Raw genomic sequence first — 26,923 nt, forward strand, 5'->3', positions numbered from 1 at the left:
ATGGTGACCCTCATCGTCTTTGTGTTTTGTCTTTTTATATTGCAGTTTCTGAAGTTGCAGTGGGCACGCAAGTCACTTCCTCCTGGGCCAGTGCCCATTCCCTTCTTTGGAAATTTCCCACATGTGTCTTTCAAGGTTGATCACAACATCCTTGACAAGGTATGTGCTTCCAGACAACTGCTGGGTGTGAAAAGTGGTGCCACGGTTAGAGGCACAGAAACATCTCCAAAAAACCCTTTTGTAACTCTGAAAAGCCTTGTTAGCTATGGGGGGCGGGTATTAATCCATCTGGGGATAAAGGACAGGCTTTCAAATAGTTAGAATCTGATCCGTAGTGATTTGATATTTTTTAAGTTTCTTGYGACAGACATATTTATCCTAGTTTCTAAGTTGTGTGTTTATTTGCTGTATTATACACAGCAAATGTATTATATAGATCAGCTTTACGTTTGTTCTATCCTGTTATTTACCTGAGGGTTTGGGTTTTGCTCGGCTGTTTCAGCTCCTGGGAATAGAAGACCTATAGTCCAATCTACTTTAAAAACTCGGCTCAGCTGGGTTGTGAGAACTGAGATGCATGGAGGGGGGAGAGGCTGCACGAGGTCTGTTGCTGTTGGGCTAACCATTGTACTTTATGTGTTGAGGGGTTCTGTCTTTGCTTCTTGACAGTTGCTTTTGTGGTAGAAAGGTAAAAACTGTCAGGAGGCTTAGTTGAAACTTCCTGATTTAAGTGTATTTCCTTTGCATCTGTAAGAATCCCCCATCTAATACCCTTAACTGACACTGCTATGTTTGCTATTCTTTTGAGTTTCTTCAGCTCCTTTGTGAAAGACTCATTGGGCTTTGCCCAATGTGCTAGTTTTGGGCTTTGCCAGGGCGTGTGCTAGTTTTGATACCTGCTRTATGTGTCTTGTGTCTGCTGGTGGGGAGGGAGTTTGCTTCTCACTTGGCTACTGTGGGGCCATGGATTTTGCTATAGGGGAGCTCCAGAATGCAGCAAGTTTCTCACCTCACTGCTACTCTGAAGGACAAAGAAGATGGGAGACCAAAACGCAAAGTCAATGTATACAATAGCAGATATGTTATTCTTCTTGCAGTAAGTCCTGCAATGTAGGACTTTCAAGTCCAGGCTCTTTTGTGAGGAAACAAGGGGAGTGATCAAATGTTTGCCTTAGCAGATGAAGTTGGCCTCAAGGGAAATAGCTGTCTTGGTTCTGATCTCCAGCAAACCCTGGTTGAGGAGGAAGGCTCATGATTTCTTGCTTACTTGTGACAGCTCAAAGAAGAAAGAGACTCCTGCTTTGCCAGTAATTGTCTTTTAAAGAAGAAATCCTCTGTCATTTCTGTGATTCTTGCAATGAAATTTGTTTTAGCCCTATGGAACCCCATGACCAAGATAGGTGCTTGCAAGCAGAGAGTGACAATTGGCCCTGGTTTATTCCTGCATCCCTGAATAGCCTTTTTCTTACTTTTGAAAAAGCAGTTTCTTCTGACTCTGATTGAATTCTTTTTTCTCCCACTGGTATTTTGGGGAGACTGATCCAACTTCAGCTCGCAAAAACCTATGGCAACATCTACACCCTGTGGCTGGGACACAAACCCGTAGTGGTGCTTCATGGATTCCCGACGGTGAAGGAGGGTCTGACTACTCATGCAGATGATGTTGCTGGCCGAATGAACACCCCTTTCTTTCAGCGAATAGCGAATGGAAAGGGTAAGCTCTGCTGCTCCCCAGAGAGTGCATTTTGAGAAGGGAATAGGGAAGTTGGAGGATGAAGGAAGAAATTCTCTCTCCTTCTATGACAGCYGCTGCCTTCCCTTCCCTTTCAGAAGGAAATGCTGGGTGATATGGCAATAAAAAGAAATGGGAAGGAATGTTTTGKTTTTGGCTTTTCACTGGGCGTGTGGGCATTTTCTGGCTCTATCATGTCCTCCAAAACAGGAACTGTATCTTCTTCTCTTCCAATGCCTTCGCTATCTCAAACACTGCTCCTCCACCATGCTGGGGAAGGAACCTACTGAGCAATATCACCAAGTTCTCTGTGCAGCTTCACTCTCACCTAAATATCACTACCGAGCAGCTTTCCTGTCCTACATCTGAATGTGATTCTTGGGGCCTGTTGTGTTCATCCAATGTACCAGATTCCTACCAAGAGTCAACATGAATCYTTCTGAGCTGAGAAAGAATCTCAAATCATGTAATTTCTGTTCTGGCAAGAGCACATGTAGAGGAGTGCAGAGATCTAATGTCATGGCTTGCTGTCAAATGTAATGTCTATTCTAATGTTTTGCACTAATATTTATAAAAATGGAAGTAACTGATATAACTGGATGGTTATAGGTATTTTTTTCTCAAGTGGTGTCATCTGGAAACATGAGAGACGTTTTGGGATTGCAACCCTACGGAAGCTCGGACTGGGAAATAAAGGGATAGAGCGTGGCATACAAGTGGAGGCACGGCACCTGATGGAGTTCTTCCAGAGCACGGATGGTATGTAAGGTGCAGAGAGCTTTACAGTCTCATGCTGTGCTTGTCTGCATGTCTTGAGGCTTCAGTTTCTTAGTTTCTGTGAGTATTTGTTTGATCTTTATTGTAATTTGTGTCAGCTTGTGGGGATACCTCTTCCTAAAACCCAAACACACGGGGAGCATTTGTTGTAATTGACTGATGGGACCTGCCTCCTTGAAAGGGAGCGTGTGGAGTAGTAATGATGAATGCTAATTGCTGTGTTTGCAGGAAAAGCAGTGGACCCTGCTTATCCCATTGTTCTTGCTGTCTCTAATGTGATCTGCACTGTGGTTTTTGGACATCGCTTCTCCCTAGAGGATGAAACTTTTCAGAAGTTGGTCAAAGCTCTTCATTTTTTTACGGATTTTGCAAACAGCACTTCTCAGATAGTGAGCAAACTTTGTTTCTATTCCTTTAATAGGGAAATGGTAATGTAGGAATTCATACCAATTCAGACAAGGAACTTGTCATTCTCACCACTCCAGTGGTAGCTGTACCTAGTAGCTAGTTTAGCTTTTGCTGATTTTAATCAGGGAAAAATCTGTAATATCTGTTACATATCATGTGTTTTGTGATGTGTTCTGCTAGGATATTGCAGTAGTAATAATTATCTCTCCAAGACAGAAGTCAGTGATAGGATATGATAGGATCAGCCCAAGTGTGCATGACAAACGATTTGCAATCTCTTTCCCATCTCCATCCTGCAGCTCTATGATATCTGCCCATGGCTGATGCGGCACCTTCCAGGGCCTCAACAAAAGGTGTTTGTTCTCTGTGATTTTATCCATTCTTTCGTAAGAAAGGAGATCAGAATCCACAAGGAGAGAGGCAAAATAGATGACCCAGAAGATTTCATTGATTACTACCTGTTTCAGATGGCTAAAGTGAGTGTATGCTAGGTGTGAAGATARGTATGCTTGATCCTACCTCTTTGTATTCCTGGGAATATCCTTCCACATCACCTTGAGCAAATGGATTCTGCAAACTGAAGTGGAAACTGCCTCCTTTCCTCTCTGATTTCAAATGCAAAGATATAAGCTTAATTAAGAAGCTAATGTTTAGTATGTAGAATTATTTAATTTTTGCTTTGTTTTGTGTTGCTGACTATGAGTTTGCTGCAWCACTTGTAGCAACAGAGTGCCAGATACCAGACATGGCTACTTTAGGGAATTGCTGCTTCCCATTGCCRCTGGCACTGCAGTCTTAACTCTTCTCAAGAGACTGCTGGAGTCAAGTTATACACAGTAATGGTGATAGACAGGAGTGATGCCAATGCTGTGAGTACAATAATTGACCAGTCTGTCTTAATAAGAAAATATAACATAGAAGGGTGAAAGCCTTTGGTGGAGAAGCTGAGTGGGCAGACTGGCTAAGGAAGAGAAAAGTCTCCTCCTGTTTTGCTATGCCTTCTGCATGAGGCCTAACAGGCTGGGGGAAAAGCAATGCATGAGAAGAAGGTGCAGGACCTCAGCTGCCTTTATGCACTTCAGAGAAAAAAATCTCTGTTGCAGGACTGGRGAAAACTTACTGCATGGCTTAAAAAATGTAGGCTTATCTCTTCCTGTTATTCCAGCAACTGTTTCAGATTGAAATGTTATGTTGTTTGGTTTGGGGATAGCACCCAGAGATGCTCCAGTATCCTGGATGTAGTCATGCTCACTGTTACACAGGTTAATCTCCTGTCTTTTACCATCTTATTCCTTGTTGCAGACTGAAAACAATGCCATGTATAAACATGATGAAGACAATATGGTGCAGTCTGTGTTTGACCTCTTCCTGGGTGGCACAGAGACCACTGCCACCACTCTGCGCTGGGCTCTGCTCTATATGGTAGCCTATCCTGACATCCAAGGTAAGCTGGGGGCACGAAGAGACCTCCTCAGAGAGATTTCCAGTAGAAGAACTGAGAGATTTTCTCTTCTGTAAGATCACTGGTAAATTAGAGCCTTGCAGCCAGAAATATGCACATCAGTGAAAACTGTTGTAGGATTTAGAAAGGAGTAAAGATAGAATGAGGGGAAAGGGATAGGARGGRCTAAGGAGTGTTTCTCCACCTTAGATAGTAGTGGATAAAGTGTGCACGTTCCTGTCCACAAGCTTCCATAGAAATTAAAGAAATTACACACATTATCTATTRCTGTTTCACTTTCACAAACCTACTTCTGTTGCCTTAGATGATTCCACTTTGAAAGGGAAACTGCAAAAACCAGACACAYGTGCTAGTTAGAATTATCAGGAGTGCACAGGTGAAAGTATTCTCCCTGAAAAAACTTCAGAAATGATTTTTCTGCTAAGGCAATTCTTGTTTTACAGCAGATCATCTGAGATGCTGCTATTTYGCAGTCAACAAGGGTGGGAAATATTAGCTGGTTGTGCGACTGAATTGTGCTCAGAGAAAAAAAACAGAGAAGACTGCCTTGGAATTGTAGATGTTAATATTCAATAGTTATGAGCTAGGCTTATATTTATATCTTGTATTTAATTGTTTGGAATACTGTGAACAGTTTGAGAATCAGAATTCATTTTGAGATGAGCACAGAGCTTACAGGATGCACAGAGGTCTCCCCTCTATAAAGTCTGTGTTTCTCCTCAGAGAAGGTGCAGCAGGAACTGGACGCTGTGCTGGGATCCTCCCAGTCGATCTGGTACGAGGATCGGAAGAGGCTGCCCTACACACATGCTGTGGTTCATGAGATCATGCGCTTCTGCAGCATCATTTTAATTGGATTGCCCAGAGAAACAGTGAGGGACACAACACTGCTGGGCTATCCAGTTCCAAAGGTACAGGGCTCCAAGGTGACACTCTCCTGTCATCTGCTGTCATACGTGTCCCCTGTCTTCTCTCCCTGTGCTAGTAATTGTTTCTTCCACTGAAGAGGCGTCAGGCAGCAACGTGAACTCCAGGTTCCACGTAGCAACTTYTTTTATTTCTTTGATTTCCCTGTCATCTCCTGGTACACGAAGGGACATGCTCTCAGGAGAGTAATGCATGCTGAAATTCCACCAGGATTGTTGGGATTTCAAGCTTAGGGTCAAGCACATGAGGAAAGATGAGTGTGGGTGGTTCCTTGAAGCCAGAATGCTGCACCATGGCAGGCAGGGAAGCAGATCAGTTCTCCATGGTCACTGTGCTAGTAGAAGGCACATTAGGAGTAAATCGCTGAGACTGAAAGCCCGTGTTTGTGCATAGAAATGATTCAAACAAAAGCAGCAGTGGTGTATAGCTTGCTTAGCACAATAAATCCCACATGGATTTTGTCTGTCTCTTTCTGTGCGTGACTTTACTTAGAAAGAGGCTAAGATACAGCCTAGGACAAACTCCTTTCTTGCAGGGTAGCATCGTTATTGCAAATATATACTCTGTTCTGACTGATCCTGAGTACTGGGAGAAACCTTTTGAATTTGATCCTGGTCACTTTTTGGATGAAGAAGGAAATTTTTTCTGCAGAGAAGCCTTCTTACCCTTCTCAACAGGTATGCACATGGTCACTTAATGCTCCTGAAGGACATGGACAATGGAATAAAATGTAAAATCATGTTTTAAAATGTGTTTTATCTTCTTTCTGCYGGGTAAGTAACAGCTACGGATTTTGCAAGCAGAGTTGCAGGGATGGTTTGGGTCTAGTGTGAACAACGAATCCTGAGAGAGAATGACTGCTGGCAGGGATATACTTGCCCTTTATGCAAAGCAATCCTCCTAGGAAGTTCATAGCAGGCAGATGAAAGCAGAATTCGGATCAATGATTACCCTTTTCTTCTTTCTGTAGGGTTCCGGTTATGTTTGGGGGAGCAGCTGGCAAGGATGGAGCTCTTCATCATCTTCTGCAGCCTCTTGCAGACATTCCGGTTCACCCTGCCTGATGGAGTGAAAGAAGCCGACACACAATGTATTTTGGGGAGCACAGTGCAGCCCCGTCCCTATAGGGTCTGTGCTTTTCTTCGCTAGGCAGCTTGGTGCTGACCTCTGAACTGCCCCTTCCAGTAACTGCACTTAGGAAGTCTTCTGGAAACTGCTCCTGTACATAGTTTCTTGTGGGGGTAGGGTCTTCATATGTGCTCCTTCAAATGCTGAGAATTAAAAATAAAGYAAAGAATTACAGACTCTGGCATTAATTCTGGCTGAGCAGGAGTCCTGSTACTGAGAGAAGACTGAAACTGTAATGTGTAAAGCCTTATAGTAGTCAAAGACTTAGTTCCAATAGGGAAACTGAAAGCGTTGGCTGAAGGAACCAGGACATTTGTACATTTAGACATTTGCAAAAAGCAGCCAGYGGAGCTGTCAGTCTGTGCTTGCAAACAAGCATACTCCAGTACTTGTAGGAGTAGGGTGACTGCTGGAGAGCCCTGGCCCGTGTTCTCTGTGTGTTTGAGGAAATTATCTACTGCTGTTAGCAGAACTTAGGCAGACCAAAGCAAAGCCCCTTGTCTTGGCAGAGGTGTTCAGTGTGATCAGCTTGTTGGGACCCCTGCTGCAGGTGGAGTCAAGGGTACAAGCTAAACTGCTGCTCTTCAGCCTGTCAACCCCACGCCTATGCTAGAAGGCTCTCTGGTGAGACCATCTTCCCAGCCAGCGTCTCCTACCTGTAAAATAAGAATAAGTAAAAGCACTTTCTCCTTGGAGTCATGYGTGCAAACACTGCAAAACGCATGAGAAAGCACAATGCGAAACACTTCAGGATTTCCAGTGCTCTCCAAGAAACGTGGGACTTGCTCCTTTCTCACATCTGAGCAGCTCCCAAATAGCCGTGCTTGGGAGATGCTGCTCTAAACAGCTGCAGCTGCTGCAGAGCGCGTGTCAGGGCCCAGCTGCTTTGGGTGCTGCTGCTAGCAAGCTGCTGCAATCTGTGTTTAAAAAGGCAGCTTCTGTGATCTAACAACATCTAGTCTAAAAATCTTTCTTAACCTGCCTCTCCTTGGGCTGTGGTCTTTAAATGATCTATGGGTATGTTACAGAATTCTACCATGAGTTCAGAGGGTGGCTGTTAACTGAAGAGTAAAATGCAAGGGGGTTCTTGGTTAAACAAGAGTGAGGCTCTCTGACTTAGCATCACGTTCTAGGATCTGAGAATAAGTCTCGCTTGGTGCCACAGGGATATTTGCAGGGAATATTTGGAGAAAATGCCCTTGTATAGCAGCAGTAACRGGACAGAGTTGAGTAGCTGGGGGAGCATCTGAAAATAAACAGATGGGTACTCCATAGCTGGAGAATTTCACCCTTTTTGCCTAAAGCTTAGCCTAGTGCTCCTGAGAACTCTGGTATCATCCTGTATACAGCTGCCACGTGGATATAATTTCCTCTTGAGCAGTGGATTGTCCCCTTCTCCTGCCTCCTTCTACACCCTGTTTGCTTGGCTGGTGCTGAGAAGGTTTGTGTGCCTTGACTGTAGGGAAAACGGTTCCATGTGTGACTTGTGTTTGCAGTTATAGGCAGGGGGGACTTTGTGATGTAAAAAGTTTGTGCTAGGTAGAACTGGAGGAAAGTTCAAAATGAAGCAGCTGAATAACAGCTGCAGCTTTGCGTCTGTGGCTGCTTCTGGGCTTGCATGTAGTTAGAGCTTGGAGGGATATGGCCCTTCACACCGATTGTCCAAAGGGTGTTTCATGGATTTCTTGAGGAGGCTGAATAAAGGTGCCCGCCTTTGAGCCTCTGCTGGATCCTCAAGCTATTAATATATTGCAGCACAGTGGTGTATTAAATACRTCCAGGAGTAGGAGGAACTGTCCTCCTTTTCTGCAGGCAGTAAGCCTCATAGTAAAGAAAGAAGGAGAAAAATGCATGAAGGCTGAATGTGACAGGGTTCTCTTTGGGAGTGTTAAGGAGAACAATATAGAGTTTTACCGATAGATCCATAATAGTTTTCTCAGCAATAGAGTAGTTCTRGGGGTGTTGAAATGCCAACAGTAAGTATAACTCTCTTATCCCTGGTTTTGTTTCTTCTGAGTGTGCAGTTCCTGAGACTACAGAGGAAAAGTCGTGGATTTCCTCCRGGACCGACCCCATTTCCTCTCATTGGAAGCATCTGGTGGATAAATTTCAGAGCTGATCATGGAAGCCTGAGTAAGGTATGTGTTCACAGATATGAACTAAGAAGCTATTGATGTTCCTACTCATGGTTGCTGATAATAAAAAAATGTTTTCAGTAGAATCTGCAAAAGATCTAATTCATGTGAAAGCTAATGTGCATGCAAGTTAGAACTGAGGACAGTAATTTTGTCTTTAAAAAGACAGATTTTAAAGATAGTTTTTTCTTTTGAGAGAACAGAGAGAAGTGTTCTGAGAGAAAAACTCATTTTAAAATAAGGGGGCTCTAGAATTCAAAAGATATGAAAAATACACTTGTATGTCTCCTGCTGCCGCAGAGGGGGGCATATTAAGTTGTATCCTRTATGGAGCCAAAGCTTTTGCTCATTGTTTTCTGAACTTCACAAAAGAATCCAGCGTGTTGGAGCCTTCTTCAAATTCCCAGCCTCTCTGTTAAGCGCAATGTGCATGCTAAGGGGTACCAGGCTGTACCTGGGGAACACTGGCTTCAGGAAAACAGTATTTAAGACCTTGATGCCAAACTTCTCTGGGTACTTGCTCATCACTCTGCAAGTAGAGATGTGCAGCTCCTTTGTGTAAAGGTCTTTGTCCTTACTGGATGCTTGCAGGCTGCTTGCCTGAGAATAGTGTCCAACACTAGACAAGAAGTGGGATCTCTGTTCAGATTCCTGAAATGACAGTATTTTCATACTTGGGGGAAGAGGTCCCAGAGGGAAAGAGGTCCTGTCATTGAATATTGAAATCTGCAGTACTAGGAGATTGATGCTGGAAATAGGTAATTTCATGAAGATCCTTTTRTTTTTATTTTTTTWAATTTTTTTTTGCTGAGGAAATGAAAGGAGAGGTAGAAAACTGGAGCTTAGAAGGGGCAAATGTTCTGAAGTTTCATGTGACACCTTCTACAGATCCACAGACAATCAGAGATATTGTTGATATCACAGAAACAACTCAAACCAAGCTTTAAAAATGGAGTGTCTGCTTTGATCTGTGACCTGCTTCCATACAAAAAGTGAATGTAGCCTCCACGTATTTTTTTCTGTTATCATTCATGCTGCTGTGGAAGGGTGGATCCCAGGGGCTCGCCTGTGGAAAGTGCTGCCATCACAGAACAAAGACACACTCCCGTTTCCATTCCCAAATCCCCAAGTAATGTTATACTGGAGCAGAGCAACTCATTATGTACGCAGCTGGATTGATTTTTCTCCATGGATATTTTTATGGCCTTGATAAAATTTGCAGCTGGCAAAAATGTATGGCAGTATCAGCACGCTGTGGCTGGGTGACCAACCTCTGGTAGTTCTGCATGGATTCCAGGCTGTGAAGGATGGTCTGACCACTCACTCAGAAGATGTTTCTGGACGACTAGAGACATATGTCTTCAAGCGAATGGCCAATGGAAAGGGTAAGGTGTTATATCTGTGCAAAGATTATGGTTGCACGTGCAACTTTCCATACAGTTGCAACATGCAAAAAAAAAAAGAAACTATCATTTAAATCTTGATGTCACACTGCTGTCTTGTCTGGATGGTTCTATAGCATCCTGTAATAGCAAATCTTGACCTTAAAGGAAATGCTGGCCATGAATTTGCRGGGAAGCAGAATTCAGAACAACCGAGGAGTAGCAGGTGAGGGAAAGAAGAATAGGGAACTTGTCTCTGAGAAGGATCCACTGGGTGTTACATGCGGGAAGAGACTGAGATTGGCTGCAGACCAGGTGAAGATGTTCTGCTCCAAACACTTGGCCCCATGACCTAGCTGTTGTGTGSAATATCTGCATCTCCTCTTTCCCTTCTCCCTTTTTTCCTGACTTCCTRTATTTCCATCTATGTGCTCCCTGCTGATGAATCCTCACTCCTCAATTCACCTTTTATCTAAGATTCTTAGTATATACAATATTTACCATTATATGCCTATTAACAAAGCCTAAACTTGATTCTTGTTGGCCAAAGGTATCCTGCTTTCAAATGGACTCAYCTGGAAAAATCAGAGACGTTTTGGAATTGGGACTCTCCGGAAGCTGGGAATGGGGAATAAAGGAATGGAACATGGAATACAAACGGAAGCTCATTATCTAGTCAAGTTCTTCAGGGACACAAATGGTAAGTCATTTGCAAAGTGCTTGTGAATTATATCTTTATATAATATATAATATATAATATATAATATATAATATATAATATTTTTATTTTATTTATTTTATTTATTTTTTTACTATGTTGCACAGTCTGTGTGACTCTGAGGGTGAAAGCTGACTATTTTTACACCAGAAAAAAAAGGGCTTTAGAGCATATCCTAGATTCCTTAGATTGCAATAGAACCCCTATGGACAGTTAGATCTCAACAGCATGTATTTTGGTATCAGCACTAAGATTAAGACAAAGAAAAGCAAGGCCAGATGCTAAAGACTTTGAAGACTTGTCTTCATTTCTGAATAAAGTTTATCTGTTGTTGCCTTGGTGCGGTTTGGGTATTTTGGTAAAACAATTTATAGAGGACATGTATTATAAAAAGCCATTGTGGCCTTGCAAAATAGGGATAGTTGTTTTACTGATAAATGAATGTTTTCCTTTGTTTTTAGGAGAAGCTGTTGACCCTTCCTTCCCCATTGTTCATGGTGTCTCTAACGTGATCTGTGCTGTGGTTTTTGGACATCGATTCTCCCTAGAGGATGAAACCTTCCGCCAGCTGATCGAAGCATACAATTGTATTGTAGCTTTTGGGAACAGCCACTTTTACTATGTGAGCAAATTATATTGTTTTATTTCTTTATTTTTAAGTAGTAAATGCAAACAGAAATTTTGTCTATGAATACAAATTGGATGAAGAGTACTTTGAATCGTCCTCCATTTGAATGTTACATTAATACTCTTTATCAGGATTCCACAGTAAAGGCAATGTGCTTAAGATGAACTTTTCCATAATGGAATCTCTTGTTAYTAAGGTGGCAAGTGGCGCTCTTTGTGTCAGTACCAGAGTTTGCTTTTGTGTGTGGGCATTCCAAGCTAGTGCTATATATTAGCATTTATTCTTTAAGGGAAATAGTCTGATTCTGGGATTGAGGGAAGGCTTGAAGGTGTCGGAATTGCATGTATTAAATTGACATATCAACTAGACTCGATTCTTTGGCTGATGAAAGAATAGACAGGGCGGATGCAAGCAGAACATGCCATAAACATACCTTTCAAGAGTGGAAATTACATCTTTAATTTATGGTTTCTATTGTATAATCCTGTCCTGAACATGCTATTTCTCTTTGACACTATAGTATTCTTTCTCAGAGAAGTTAAGGAATAGCAATTCAGCATGAAAAATGTCCATATTGTAGCTCTGTATGGCTTTATGGTGCCATGTGACTGAGAGCACTTGTGTTGAATGCCTGCTCCACAGCTATGTGAAATGTTTCCCTGGCTTGTGAATTACCTCCCAGGACCTCACCTGAAAGCATCGTATTACTGTGATTTTGTCCGTTCCTTCATAAGGAAGGAGATACAAAACCATAGAGAACGAGGCAGAATAGATGAACCACAAGATTTCATTGACTTTTATCTGGATCAGATGGTGAAAGTGAGTAATCTGTGCGATAAGTKGAGATCAGTGTCTCATGAATAGCTGCTATTAGGCCTGTGTAYCTTCTGTGCTCTTATTTTGCTTTTTTTTTGATTGACATTTATAGAATGAAAATGTCCCCAATTCTACGTTTGATGAAGACAACATGGTGCAGTCTATTTTTGACCTCTTTTTGGCAGGTTCAGAGACCACTGCCACCAGTCTAAGATGGGCYCTGCTCTTTATGGTGGTTTATCCTGACATCCAAGGTGAGGTGCAGATACAAACATGGATAAGTTTCAAGTAGAACAAGCCTCTGTTAGCACAGTCTTAAGCYTTGTTTTTTAGAAACCAGTGAAGCTGAAAAACTAAGACAGCAGTTCTTAAATAATTTCAGAGATGCTCAACTTCTGAWACTGTATTTCATCTTCTTGATTATTGTCAGACTGTTTCAATACAGTGTCATGAAGCGAGAGGCAATCTGGCTGAAAGCACTCAAAGTGAAATAGGAGCTGGCATTTATGTGATTTTTCTAGTGTCCAAGATGTGTAACAAAATTATATGATTTGTGCTCCTTGACTGAGGCATCAGTTGTATTTCTGTATATTAAATATTAATTCTATATTAATTCTAGAGTGTGGGATGGTTTAGAGTGGTTCTCTGCACTATTCACTAATTCACTAATTGTGAAGGCTGCACTCAAGTTCAGCTGCACCCTAAATGCTTCTTTTCATGCTAGAATGCTAGAATACGGCCCTGTGTGCACACAAAAATTTCAAATTTTAATCAAATTAAAAACCAAACACAACTTCTTAATTAGTTTATTTTTTTAGACATYCACAGAGCAAATGCGAGGTCTTCATTTCATGCAAAACATCATGTTTTTCCATCTATAATGGACTTTTTTGTTTGTTTCCTAGAAAAAGTCCAGAAGGAGCTGGACGCTGTGCTGGGTCCCTCCCATCTAATCTGCTATGAGGATCGGAAGAATCTGCCTTATACAAATGCTGTGATTCATGAGATCATGCGCTATGGCAGCATTATTTTAATCACAATTCCTAGACAAGCAGTGAGGAATACCACTATGTTGGGGTATCAGATTCCCAAGGTACAGCTATGCCCCTTATTCCGGTGTTATTATTAGCCATTTTACAGCTTTGGAAGAACTGCAGACTCTACATCTCTAACCTTCTCTTTCACTGAAGATGACTTAGTAGGATACAACTTCAGATCTTAATGCAGATTAAATTCCTATAGGAGAATTTATTTTTTACTTATAGTTTGCAGAAGAGTTCATGTTCAYGCAGGTCACTAAAAAGATGCTTTAAATCCAGTGAAATTAACTGCAAAAAGTAACTAAAGTTAAGGTCTGAAATGATCTTCTGAAAAAGATATCTARTATCTTCCCTTCCCCAAGATATTAGTGCTCAACTTTCTAAAGAGTTAGAACAACCACTTTTTAATAGTTGTGTCTGTGGAAGTAGCTTTGGCTTGCCCTTGAGATCTATTAAATGACGCACATTTATGTGTGAAGCTCACGTTAAACTCTAAGCCAACACTTGAACTGGAAAAAGTGGGCCAGTGTGCAAGGCCCACTTGGCTCTCAAGCTGTTGTGAACAGGCATGAAATACACAGTGTTGTGCTGCCTAGGATTGTTTCCTGGTACCTTATTCCCGTGAAACTCGGTCCAAGTCAAACCATTGCACTGATTCCTGATTTCCCTCTTCTCACCAACATTTAAGCACCTCAGACACCCACTTTCACCCTGAGCTGTTCCAGAGATGTGCCAATCACTCTGGCTTTRCTGCTTTCCCTTGGAGGAGGCACATATAGGTTGGGTGTCTCTACAGAGGTCGAGACAGAGTTTATGGTGATGCCATCCCACTTCTTGGGACAGTGAGATTAACCATTTTTTTTTTTGCATTGCTCCCCTCTTTTCCCTGTTTTAACATTCCTCCTTTACTGTCTCAGCACTGGCAAAGGCAGTAGCAATATTTGCACCCAGAATCCAGTGTTTGGCATTAACAAAGTAAAGGTTTTTTTCACTTGTGTTCTCCCTCATCTCCTTTTCCCTGCAGATAGGGACAGGCATAATTCTTGGTGTCCGCACTGGCACGTATTACTGTTCCTCTCCCAAGTCCTCTGGTCGTGCCTGTTTCTCCTAGTGGGTGCAAGTGTTTGCCAAAAGTGCAATTTCACAATAATTAAACCTGTGTTCTGCAAGAGTCCTGTCTATAGAGCCTTAAGAAAGAGAACTAAATCACCTCATTCTTCCTYGCAGGGTACACTCATTATGCCAAACATAGACTCAGCTCTTTTCGACCCTAAGTACTGGGAAACTCCCCATGAGTTTAACCCTGGTCATTTCTTGGATAAGGATGGAAATTTTGTGGCCAGAGAAGCCTTTTTAGCCTTTTCAGCAGGTAAGTTCTTTGACAGATAAAGCCATTTGTGAGAGTTTGATTGTATAACACAGTATTATTTTCATTGCAGAAAAGGCCAAACACAGCATAATCCAAAATTTCCCAGCCCATGCAAATATTTTGATTAGAAGGAAGTTACTTAGTAATTGTGTAATCACTTGATTTTAGATTTTTGTGAAAAAGCAGAGAAGTGAAAGGAGTAAGGCTCTAGGATTGCTAGAAATTTGAGGAGTTGAGTCCTTAGCCTATGCCAAGCAATGCTGCAGTGGCTGTTCTGTGGCAGGATGCTCTGTTGGAGCTGATTTACTCTGTATAAGTAATTCAGTAGTCATTGGTGCAGGAATTTGAACCTGGATCRAATACATCACAGACGGGCATGTCATTTCTGGGATGCTTCTATAGCCCCTCTTTCACTGTGTGTCACTGCACATGACACAGCTTCATCAAAAGCTTTTGGGGATCACGCCAGGGTTGTGAATAGCCTGGTTGTCTGAGCTCTCAGCTGGGAGGTAGAAGTGTCTGATTCAGATTCCTGGTCTGTGCTGGGCAGAACAGGAATTTGAACATTGCTTTCTCACATCCCAGCTGCATGGCTTAACCACTAACCTTTAAAGACATTGCATTTTTTTTAACCAGAAGTTTTTGTCCTGGACACAAAGTTCATTGATAAATTGGGAAATGTTTTTTCTTGATTTCTCTGAAAACATCACATAGAAAATTATCCAGTCAACTGTAAATTGTCCTCTCTATCCTGACTTTTCAATACTGTTAGTGAAGAAAAGTTATCTTGTACTTGCATAAAGTAGATGCAGGGAAGAAACCTAAATTGCTTCCTTTTTACTCTTATTTGACATCATGAGACTGAAACTGAGTTCATAGTATCACAAGGTAAAGTAGGAAACTACTGAGAAGCATCTCTGGAATCTTTATAATTCCATCTAGATCCTGCAAAGAATAATTACAGTCATGTCTTGCATTGTTTAATTGTTTGATCAATTCAATCTGAGAGAAAATGTCAAGGCAGCAAAGCCTTTGCTTCCTGATGAGGCTGACTGAAGCTCTTTGGAAGAGGTGAGGAACAAGCGCTCCTTACAGCTTCTGCTGTTCCCTTTCTCCCTCTGCAGGCCAGCGTGTGTGTCTGGGAGAGATTCTGGCCAGGATGGAGCTTTTCATCATCTTCTGCAATCTGTTGCAGACCTTCAAGCTCACCCTACCAGAAGGAGTTAAGGAAGTCAACACACAGTGTATCTTTGGGAGCACAATGAAACCACATCCGTATAAGATCTGTGCAGTTCTTCGCTAGGCTGCAATGTATCACAGATTTGAGGGAGAGGCTTTTCCACAGGCTTGCTAGTGAGGTGATCTTTTGTGCAGCTTTTATGTACTTTATTTCTAGCACAAATTCAGCGTGAATCTATCCCTGTCAGGTCGTGTCAAATCTCTGCATGTTTTGCTTTGTATTGTAAATGAAATAAAGATAGAAAATAATTACAGTGTCTGGTCTTACTGGAGCCTCAACACAAATCTTAGTAGAGGAGAAAGAACAAAATATCCAGGTTTCTGAGAATAAGTTGGAGACGTTCTCAGTTCTTGAGCAGAATATAGAAATATGCTTCTGAGAGGTGCTGCCTGTGTGTTAGTAGAGGCCTGCGTGTGTTGCTAGAGCCCTTTGGGGTGTTCTATACAGGAGGACAGAGCTGTGGAGCGATGCCTGAACCAGCTGGTTTGTCTCTGCAGTCCTGGGCCACGTGGAGACGGTAGTGGGAATAAGGAAGGGGCCTGAGCTKCATCGCTGCAGCCCTTCGCTTGAGTGTGTGGCTCAGGCTGAAAGTGAAGGCAACCTCCTCGTGTTCCCTACCCAAGAACCCTGGTAGGGAGCCTCAATGCAGGTGAATCCAAGGGGATATAAATGGTTAAGGATGAGGAAGCTGGACAGAAAATGTTTGTTTTGCCTGTATTGTTGGAGTCTCTCTGAGAAGCATTTCTATTAAAGAGGGAGCTCTATCGGGGTGGAGAAAGATGTATTTATAGTGGTGCTGAGGCCAGGCATGTCTTGTGAAATGATGGCTAAAAGCACAGTTAAGGGAAGAGCTTTCAGTCTTGTGAAATGATAGTCGGCGCTTGCAAAAGAGGGGCATGCAAAACAAGTTTGGAAGAGCAGAGTTTTGACAGGCATGTGGAAAGCAAGACGCTTGAGAGCTTTCTGTGAGCACCAGGGCTCGCTGTCGTTCTCAATGTCACAGACACCCTCTCACCATTGAGCTAGTGAGCCTGTTAGCAGAGCTGTGGCATTTTGAGTCCCTGTATTCAGGCAGAGGGATTTCTCTGCTAGATGCAGCCGGCAGAAACAGGAGTGGTGCCCAAGGAGCGTGAGCAGGTGCCAGGAAAACCACTCGCCCTTTGAGCTAGATGGGCCTTGTTGCCAGCAAGATTTAAGATTGARACTCAGAGTCAGGGCTACCAGCAGAAGCAGCAAATGCTCTGCTGCCAGTTCATGTGACTCATGTTCATAAGCAGGATCAGTATCTGAAATTTTACTAGTCTTTTCTTAGGCTTCTGTGTTGGGACTCACGTGGTTACTTTTGTCATGACCCCCTTGTGTTTGAACCTGGCGCTTTCCCCTGCTGCCAGGCAAGGCTTGGCACAAGAGGATACGTAAGCTCAGTGGTTTAAGCACATGGAGCTGGTGGGGCTCTGCTGCTCCCTAGTCCATGTTTAGCTCCGGGATGTCTGCATGGTGCTGTACGGTACTGAACTGGTGCAGATTTTGTTGCTAGTGGAGGGATAAGGAATTCAAAACAGGGATTCAGTTTTTCTACAACTGTAAAAGTGGCCTTGCAAAAGTAGATATGTGAGAGGATTTGTCTAGCTGGTGTCTGTTGTGTTGCCACCTGCTTCTCCAGCACATGTGAATATAGGACTTAGGTGAGAGTGAATAACAAGAGAGACTTTAAGAGATGCTTTAAGATGCTCATCTTTGAGAGAGATGCTTTGGCTTAGCAGGCTCCACTCCSCCTTTGGCAAGGCACTTGCCCCTGCTCACACATTGAATATAAGCAGAGCAGCACGGGAGTGGGGCCACAGGACCCCGTCTTATGGCTCTGTGCAAAGGAGGTGCCAATGTCGACTCCAGGATGAGGAAATAACGAGGAAAGGAAATAAATCCCCCGTAACCTCTCTTCCTGATGGCATGGGAGAGCAGTTGCAGCTGCCTTTCCACAGACAAGCAGTTCATGTCTCAACTTGCGAGGTGCAATCATCGACGTGTGGCAAAGGTAGGTGAAAAAGAGAGGGGCACCTAGAGGGGACACACTGAGCGCCCAGCAAGGCTTGCRGAGCAGGACGGGGGCCGGGTGCTGCGGCCAGCGGTTGGTTAAGCCAGGCAGCCTCAGGAGCGATGGAGACATTCACAGCCCTTCTTAGGCACACGGAATCTGCTGGGTTTTGGTCTTGCTTCATTTCAGTTGCTGCACATCAAAAATGCACAGTAATAAATTGCTCTTTTGAAATTTGTAACTCAAAGGTCTGTAGACTCAAAGGTCTGTACACCTTTGGCATGGGAGCAGCTGAGYCATCTAGGTGACATCTTGGCTTTTAAGTGCTGTTGTCCAAGCTCTGTAAACTGAACCTAAGCTAGTGCTGATCTTGAGCAAGTGCCAAAGATGCCCCAAAGCTGTGTTATCCGAAGTGACCCTGTTCACAGGGGCATTTGCACTACCTGAGGATGGACTCTGAAGTTCATAGCTCTTGGATTGCTCCTGCATGAGAATGCTTGTGAAAGAAGCTGGCAGAGGTTGTTTCACGTCATCTTTATTCCTGCTGCAGGCAACACAGTGGGAATTAGCTGGGAAGCAGGTGGGAGGGGGTGAAGAAATTCTCCTTTCTTCCTGTCCATGAAGGTCTTGCAGCCTCACCTATGTGCAGCTGAACTAACTTGAGTGTGGACACTTGCATGTTGTGCCATTATAATTGCCAAGCTTTCACCCAATGATGGATTAAGGCTTTTTWAATATTGTTTCATATACTCTAGGCATGAAGTTAAAAGGTCTGACCATGTCCTGAAGACTTTAAAGTTTAAACCACGTGGAAGGAATAGGAGAGAACCCAGGAAGAGAGCAATGCGATGAGGGCCAGAGTGCATGGTTGACGCAGGCTTTGCACAGGAATGACGTGCGTCAGCTTCTCCCTCACCCTGTGGTGCTCAGGCTTGCAGCCGACCCTCAGGAAAGTTTTCTGGATTTCTCTCTTCTTATAAGAGGCTTGTCACGGACCCAGCACTGTGGGCAGGGATTTTTGTCGCTGGACATAGAGACGTATAATTAAACTCAACTTTGTCTCCTTTCGAAGGCCACACCTGTCAGATTTGTAGCTGTAWTATAATAGATAGATGTCATATATGCTTAAAAATGAGCGTTAACACTTCATCCCCTGGGAGCAGTAAGTAYAAGGAAGGGAAAGGACTGAGTGACACAGAAGCTTGAACAAGAATTTTTTTTTTTCTGTCTTTTTGGGAGGTACCAGTGAAGTAAGATAAACTGGATTTGTCCTCTACRCAAACAGAAGTTCTTTAGACACAGAGCAGTCTCCCGAATCCATCAGAAGTAAAATGTTATCAGCAAGCGCGACACTCGTACTTTGTGCTGTGTCTCTCGTCTTTCTGCAGTTCCTGAGACTGCAATGGATACGAAGAGGATTTCCTCCTGGGCCAATTCCATATCCTTTCTTCGGGAATCTGCTGCAGATGAACTTCAAAATTCATCATGAGATCCTTAAAAAAGTACGTATTTTCCAACAATATGTATTATATGGACTCATAAGCTGACTGAAGAATGAATACAAATTTGATAGCACAGTCTTCTTTTGAATGCTAAGGATTTATTCTATATCGTGTAAGCATRAGAATTGATAGGAATCATTAAATAGTCTATCTCTTGGTCTGAAGTTTGCCAACTTATTATAAAATATGTCATTGGAACCTTAGGTGCATATGAATAAAATAATACTGATGCTAGCACTTTTGTCTTAGGAATAGGAAAAGTTTTTAAAAGAGAGGCTTTTATATTGCGGAGAATTTAAAATGTTGGCTTTTTGACTCTTGTCACGTTGTCAGCTTCTAGGTTTCCCAAGAAATAGTGGTGAATGTATGTGTGATATATTCTCTTCTCAAGGTCAGGTACTCCTGGGGCATCTGGCAAGGAAAAGATTAGATTCTCCGTGYTGGATTTAAACATGCAGGTTCCCACATGTGTTTTTGTGGTGCTGCTCYGCTCTACAGGTGGCCCAAAATCATGGCAACGTCGTCACGTTATGGCTTTCACACATCCCGATCGTGGTCCTGCAAGGGTTCCAGGCGGTGAAGGAGGGCATGACAGCCCACGCTGAGGAGGTTGCTGGAAGGCCAACAAACTTCGTCTTTAAGGCGTTGACTGGCGGRAATGGTAATTATTATGTTTGAAAATTATTTTCTCATGTGCTCTATCCCTATCTCTGCTTTTGGAAACTGATTTAGAATCTCAAGATGCGTAATTTGCATTTTAAAATCTCACACACACATACATRTATATATGTATATATTTGGTAAGTTCATGAAACATCTCTTTTTGGTGAATRCTATCTGAACAGTAATGSCAGAACACAGCCATTGTAAGAGTTCCTATACAGGAGSTAAATGACTAGAGAAGAGGGGAAAAAGGAAGGCAGGACTGCATAAAAAGAAAAAAAGATCAACCAACCAAGCCCCCAAAACTGGAATGACAGAGAAGCTTCMTTGAAGCATTTACTAGGTCAAATACTGAGGTGATATATTATATATTGACTATAGATGTGTTGGTGCTAGAGACACATTGGTGATAYATAGCAGGGACTGCACTGCAGCTCCTACCACTAGTTTCTTAAACAATGAACTTCCTTTACCTCAGCTTCCAAAATAGGAACATTTAAAGCTTTTTCAGGTTTGAGTCATTTTTGAATGTTGAATTAAGCAAAATATGTGACAACATGATAGAAAAATAGAATATGGCTAATATGGTTTAGCAAATAAGTTTGGGAAACAAGCAGAASTTCTAGCGTGCATCTAACACTAACAGGCCCCTTTTCAGCCCCTGAACTTACACCCACTCAACTGATTTCTGAAGGCTTCAATTCACATAATTTTACCTCACAGAAACTAATGAGGAAAACCGGTAAGATATATTTAAAAAATGGGACATTATATGAAGATACAGTTCCTTCTGCATATGTCATTTTACATTTAGTAAATATTAATGTGTCATATAATAGATTCATTATAATCCTAGGGGTTATGTTCTCTAACGGTCATCTCTGGAAGCAACAGAGGCGCTTTGGAATGCTAACCATGAGGAAACTCGGAGTAGGGAAAAGGAGCCAGGAGCACCAGCTGCAAGAGGAGGTCCGTCACCTGGTGGAATACTTCCAGAAAGCAAAGGGTAGATGTTTTTTAGTAATCCTTGTACTTCTTCTGCAAGTCCATCTGTACGATCAGTGTAGCAGTGAGGACTGATTTTGCTTGGGAAGGAGTCACCTTTAGCTTCTGAAATTATTTGATTACTTACAATGGGTTGGAAAGAGTCCCTATGGAGCTGAGTCTCAAGAGCCTCTATCTTGTGATCTGTGTGATTTTTTAGGTATCTCACGTTTGTGGGTTTTTTTTTTTTTTTTTTTTTTAGGTATCTCAAGTTACATTTTACTTGAGTTTTTTGCTGGTAAATTGCAATTTCCCAAGCAGCAAGTATTTGATAAGATGTTATCTTCCTGTTCAGTGTGAAAAACAAATGCTATTCATTGTGTTTACAGGAAAACCTCTGGACCCCACTATGCCTATTGTTCATGCCGTCTCCAATGTGATTTGTGCTGTCATTTTTGGACACCGCTTCTCTACAGAAGATGAAGACTTCCAGCACTTGATTGAAGCCACTGATGTTATAGGAGCATTTGGGAACAGCATCTCTTTTTTTGTGAGGAAAATTATTATTTGTATCTGTCTTTTATGCAGAGAGACAATGAAAAAGGCAACTTTCTGGATGGTTTTATAACAAAAATAGATATCAATGTACATGGAATTGCTGGAGTATGTTCCAGAAGAGCATTTCCAGGAGCCTAGTTCAGAACTTCCTTCAGTTTCTGTGCTATGCTTAGCATAGCACAGAAATGATGTATCTCTGGAAAGGGATGGAAACTTGTAGGGCTGCTATAGGGCTGCGTTTAGTACATGTATGAAGGACCTTCTTCAAAAGCACCACCTCTACATCTCCAATTTAAAGCTATAACTGAAACTCCATAAAGAATATAGGCAAAAAAAATTACTGAAAATCTTTGAAGTAGACTTCCTTTAAATTTTGTCTGATAAATTGGCTTCACTATTTGAAATCGTGTGATGGTCAGTAACAGTCCAAAGGGTAACATGACACTTAACTCCTTCCTTCACTACTGCTTATTAACCTTGTAGAAGCTTAAGGAGACCACAAAGGTAACATGAAATGTTACCTTTGCACAAAGGTAGCATGAAATTACTTAATAGTAGCCTCTTGCTCTAAATTTTGTACCCCCTTTTGTACCACTGTAYGATGTCTGTGAATGCCCATGAGAATTCAGTAGTGCTCAGTGGAAGTTGCTCCCCGTTACCTGCTGGGTGAAGTTTGTGTCTGTGCTAGGCARCAGTGTCCAACCTCAGATGTGGTCCAACGGACAGAAGAATTTCCTGTCCTGCCTCTGTGTGACTTGTGGCTGCTGCTGCGAACACCACGGAACAGCCTGCCTCGGAAAAGGGCTCTTTTATCATTAGCCATTTATGAATGGAAAGCACAATACTGTGTAGAGCAAATAAACCAATATACTCACAAGTAAGGAAGTCCTTTTTCAGAACTTGCTGAGACACAGCCAGCATGTATTATTTTCCACTACTTTTCATCTCTTACTAACTGAAAATTGCTGTAAAAGAGCATTCTGGTCCTACAGAATTTGACTATTAATTTGATACTCCTGGTAAAAAATCAAAATGCTTATAATTTTTCTCTCAGAAGATGCAGGTGGAATAATTGCTAAGTTATCGTCTAAGCCAGGTAAATGCAGGATCAGCTATTTCTGAACTACTCTCAGTAGACATTTGTAGAGCCTGTTCTTCACAACTATATTAACGGCGTGGCCACAGCCAACCAAAGCCTCATAGTCTGGTGTTTAACTCTGTCCTGCTCTCTACAGTGTTTCCATAGTGGTGTAAAATGCTTTAGTGGTTGCCTGTTCTAACTTATTTTCTTGGAAAGTGGATAGATAACTGCAAGAGAAATTTTGCAATGGGACAACAGAAGAGAAAAACTGGGAATCTGAATGCCCTTGTGGGAAGATGTACMTTTGTAATTTAGCTGCCATTTAAATAGGAGGGCCAAGGAGTTATAACCTAATAATCTCATTTATTCTTTGTACATCATACTGGAAAATCTATAGCATAGTACCAAGGGAAATTCTGCTTCAGGAAAAAATGGGATTAGGAAAGGTTTTAATGGATTACTAGATGAAGATGTAGTAATCAGAGGCTTGTGTTCATTCTTCCACTGCCCACAGGCCTATGTTAGGATTCAGATTTAGTTGGTTAATCTCAATAATGCACAGCATCTCTTAAATCTTTCTTCTATAGATCTATGATCTGTTTCCCCAGCTCGCACTACTTTTTCTGGAATCATGCAAGAAGACCATGTCTAGCATAAGTTTTATGAATGCTTTAGTAACAAAAGAGATTGAAAGACACAAAGGAAAAAGAAAAACAGATGACAATTCAGATTTTATCGATTTCTATTTGGAGCAGATAGCCCAAGTGAGTATCTCTGCTTTCAACTTATCTTTGGCTGCATTGCACAACCAGGGATTTTAAGTGCTGCTGTTATCATGATAGTATCTAAAACCAAGTAAGAAATATACAGTCTGTYCCTAGAAAAGCTTATCGTTGGATAAATAGCTTTTAAAAATTGAAACTCTTTTATGGCAGGAGGAGAAGGAAATAATAATGTAAGAGGACGTACAGTATCAGATTTGCATATGATAAGATACAAGTAGAAATGACTATTATGTTGGGGCTTACAGCAAGAGCAGAAAGGAGATAAGCTCACTAGCTTTGTCACTGCTGAAGAAGAAAATGTGCCTAGGGATAAATTTACAAACAAAAAATTAATGTTTTATATTATTCAAAAAGCTTAATTTTTTAGTTCATTCTACTGTTTTGAATCAGTATGCATTCTTGTGATGCGCTTTTTTTTTTGTGCCTTAACCTCATTTTTTTTTCATTCATATCTGCAGTCTAAGGGAGATGTTGATGCAACATATGATGAAGCAAACTTGAGCCAGACTGTTTTTGACYTGTTTCTGGCAGGTACAGAAACTACAGCCACCACTTTGCGCTGGGCATTACTTTATATGGTACTTTATCCAGAGATTCAAGGTGAGTGTGCCCAAACATTAGAAAATATAAAGGCTAAAATATTAGTAGAGCTTGTTCAAAGAACAGTAGTACAGAGGCATAAATTAATAGCTGATGAATCAGATGAACTCTGATTAAAGGATTAAAAGGTATGCAAATCACTCCAAAGGCCTCACATTTGAGAGTCTTGGGTAAGCTGGGGACCAGATGCACAGGAAGACTGACAAGAAGTGAGTGGTAGGAGTAGCAAGGAGAAAGGATTTCCTCCTACATGATTAATATTTTATTTTATGGTTTACTCCCAGAAGCTAACAAAAAAAAAAAGCCTTTTTATAAAYTAAGTATGCCACAGGAGACGAAGTGTTTTTATAACACTTTGTCTCCTACTATTACTTTTAAAAAACTACTTGGTTATGCAATGGATAAAGAAATTGAGTATTAAATTTTATCTAGGTCAGCTGTTTGGRAATTTGAAGGGATTCTTATTTTTATAAAATAACACTGCACATAATGAATTTTTTATTATTATCAAAAACAATASGAAAAGATATGAATATAGAGCTCATAGATTGTCTGCCATGTATTTAAATATGAATATTTCTCCTTAGAGAAAGTCCAGAAGGAGCTGGACACTGTGCTGGGTCCCTCCCATGTAATATGCTATGAAGACAGAAAGAAGGTACCCTACACAAATGCTGTAGTTCATGAGATCCAGCGATACAGTAATATTGTATTAATTGCCCTTCCCAGAAGGAGTGTGAAAGACACAGAGCTGCTGGGATTTCATATTCCAAAGGTACAAAGATGCTTTATATTTKAGTATCTTATTTCTAAAACTTTAAAAAGTTTTAAAGGTAAAGCCCTGGACACTTATTGAGTTTATTGGTAGCAAATAATAAAGGAAATGAAGAAATCATAACATTCTCAAAAGCTTAAGCTTCTTATGTTTCAAAGCTGGTTGCCATTTTGAAAGATGAGACTTTAATTAGGTCTTTAAATTGCTTGCTTCTATGGCATTAYGTGCTTATGTGATGAATGTGAACTGTAAGACCGACTTGAAGTAGCTGCTCCTTTTTTCCAGAACACCATAATTTTAGCCAATATTGACTCTGTTCTGTCTGATCCTGAAAAATGGGAGACACCTCGACAGTTCAATCCAGGCCACTTTCTGGATAAAGATGGAAATTTTGTAAACAGAGAAGCATTCTTACCATTCTCAATAGGTAAGTGCACTAAAGAGGAATTTATTTCATGTAATAGTAACTTAAGTAACTTAACATTCATTCATTCCTCAGCATAAACTGGGTAAGCATCTATAAATAGGTATATAGACACTTTCCATTGTTTTAAAGATATGAATCATTAAATGACAAATTAATTTAATTATGGGGAAAAAATGACAAAGTCTGCAGAAAGTAAACTACAGATCCTTACTTAACTGAGAAAGTTAGAAAGTGAGATATAAAGATATAAAACTTGCCTTTTTCTGTATTTTAACAGGACACCGAGTATGCATGGGTGAGCTGCTGGCGCGGATGGAGCTCTTTATTGTCTTCTCCACCTTGTTGCAAGCCTTCAGGTTCATCCTGCCAGAAGGAGTGAAAGAAATCAACACAGAACTCGTTTTTGGCAGCACAATGAAGCCACCTCCATACCAGCTCTGTGCCATTCCTCGGTAGGCAACGGTGCCCCACAGATTCAGGGAGTACTTGTGCTGCCAGATTGTCTATGCATGTGAATTCCTCTTGCATATCTTATGATTTGTGCTTTCCTTATGACAATATTTATCTTAGTCTCTTCCCTGACAGATGCTTTTCAAATGGTTACCTTCTGACAAGACCTGTACCTACAAAGACTTAATCTTTCATTCTTGTTTTCTGCTTGGAAAATCTTGGTAAAATTCTCCTAAAACATAACAAATAAAGGCATAAAGGCAATAATCTGATTTGGAATTATTGCTTAATTATTTCTAACTGGAAACAAGATTAAAAGAAAGAATTTTAAGCAAAGGGTATACATTAGAAATCTCTGGATTAAAAACTGGTGCATTCTTTTCATAAACTACAGTTGCATTTGGGAAGATAAAAATGAACAAACGAAAACTTTGAAGTGAAGCAGAGATCTGAGTAAGTCCATTTCCTTGAAGTGGTCAAGTTTAGTTTTATGCAAGCTTGCTATGCAACTCTACCATTATCTCCTGACAGGACAGTTTAGGGTTTCACCCACTAAAATGGGTGATATTTCAGTCTTCGAGCTGAAAATAAAGGAGTGTCTTCATCAGGTAAGGTGTGAAGAGCCTTTCAAAAGACAGGGAAAGAGGTGTGCCCTGCAAGACAAATGATAGCAGCAAGGGGACAGAAAGTGATGATTAATTGTTCCTTTCATGGTCCCTGTGGTTGACAGCGACATGATAACATGTTTTTTTTTAATGACAGACAGATGACCTATCTGGTGCTGTTTGCCCCAAATTTTCCAATAATTTATTCAGCTTAATTTATTCTTTTCAGTCCTTAATTGAATCTTTCTCAGAGTTAGCTTACTTGACATAATTCAGTGTAAATTAGCGTATCACCAGCAATAAGAGATTTGGCACTGTTAAAGACTTCTTGAAGCCTCTTTTAAGCATGGTCACTAAATATCTGCAAATTTGACTATTCAACTTTTCATAGTTCAGTTACTAACAGTAAAGAAGCAATTTCTTGCCAGCATTGGGAATATGTTTTTTGCTTGTATGAGGTACAAGGTGAGTACTGTATGCCTACATCTGAAGGCTTATTTGCACACACTAATTAAGCTTTCTAAAAGATTAAGGTCATTATCATCTCTATTTGTTTTGAGCACCTCTTCAGATCTAAAGAACCCCAGTTTAACAGGTAAAGATGTGTGAAATCACTGATCTTTATGMAAAATGTAACCTGGGTTGCCAGTATTTTCCCCTGCAGGATTACTTTTAGGACTTGGTGCAACACTTTTC

General features: G+C 41.3%; 3 protein-coding genes across 3 annotated transcripts; all 3 read left to right on the plus strand.

Moving 5' to 3' along the window:
- On the plus strand, positions 1-6,541 carry LOC112952346 (cytochrome P450 2J6-like). Its single transcript, XM_026045188.1, has 9 exons — positions 1-159; positions 1,552-1,714; positions 2,342-2,491; positions 2,738-2,898; positions 3,217-3,393; positions 4,220-4,361; positions 5,103-5,290; positions 5,842-5,983; positions 6,277-6,541. The coding sequence occupies exons 1-9, from the start codon at positions 1-3 to the stop codon at positions 6,453-6,455; spliced, it is 1,461 nt and encodes a 486-aa protein (XP_025900973.1). The 3' UTR covers positions 6,456-6,541.
- A 1,860-nt stretch (positions 6,542-8,401) lies between these two features.
- On the plus strand, positions 8,402-15,989 carry LOC112952347 (cytochrome P450 2J6-like). The gene is made up of 9 exons (XM_026045190.1): positions 8,402-8,572; positions 9,792-9,954; positions 10,502-10,651; positions 11,131-11,291; positions 11,940-12,116; positions 12,226-12,367; positions 13,019-13,206; positions 14,381-14,522; positions 15,647-15,989. Exons 1-9 carry the CDS (start codon positions 8,402-8,404, stop codon positions 15,823-15,825), a joined length of 1,473 nt encoding a protein of 490 aa, XP_025900975.1. The 3' UTR covers positions 15,826-15,989.
- A 3,139-nt stretch (positions 15,990-19,128) lies between these two features.
- Positions 19,129-25,673, plus strand: LOC112952345 (cytochrome P450 2J6-like). Its single transcript, XM_026045187.1, has 9 exons — positions 19,129-19,299; positions 19,798-19,960; positions 20,819-20,968; positions 21,336-21,496; positions 23,173-23,349; positions 23,829-23,970; positions 24,558-24,745; positions 25,031-25,172; positions 25,450-25,673. Exons 1-9 carry the CDS (start codon positions 19,129-19,131, stop codon positions 25,626-25,628), a joined length of 1,473 nt encoding a protein of 490 aa, XP_025900972.1. The 3' UTR covers positions 25,629-25,673.
- Positions 25,674-26,923: the final 1,250 nt, after the last annotated feature.

This window comes from Nothoprocta perdicaria, unplaced genomic scaffold (assembly GCF_003342845.1).
Source record: "Nothoprocta perdicaria isolate Ctin4 unplaced genomic scaffold, notPer1 scaffold_4, whole genome shotgun sequence".
Classification (NCBI taxonomy): domain Eukaryota; kingdom Metazoa; phylum Chordata; class Aves; order Tinamiformes; family Tinamidae; genus Nothoprocta; species Nothoprocta perdicaria.

Coding starts and splice junctions, on each gene's coding strand:
- LOC112952346 (XM_026045188.1), top strand. CDS start 1: ATGGTGACCCTCATCGTCTTTGTGTTTTGTCTTTTTATATTGCAGTTT. Junction 160..1,551: donor ATCACAACATCCTTGACAAG/GTATGTGCTTCC, acceptor ATCCAACTTCAG/CTCGCAAAAACCTATGGCAA. Junction 5,984..6,276: donor CTTCTTACCCTTCTCAACAG/GTATGCACATGG, acceptor TTCTTTCTGTAG/GGTTCCGGTTATGTTTGGGG.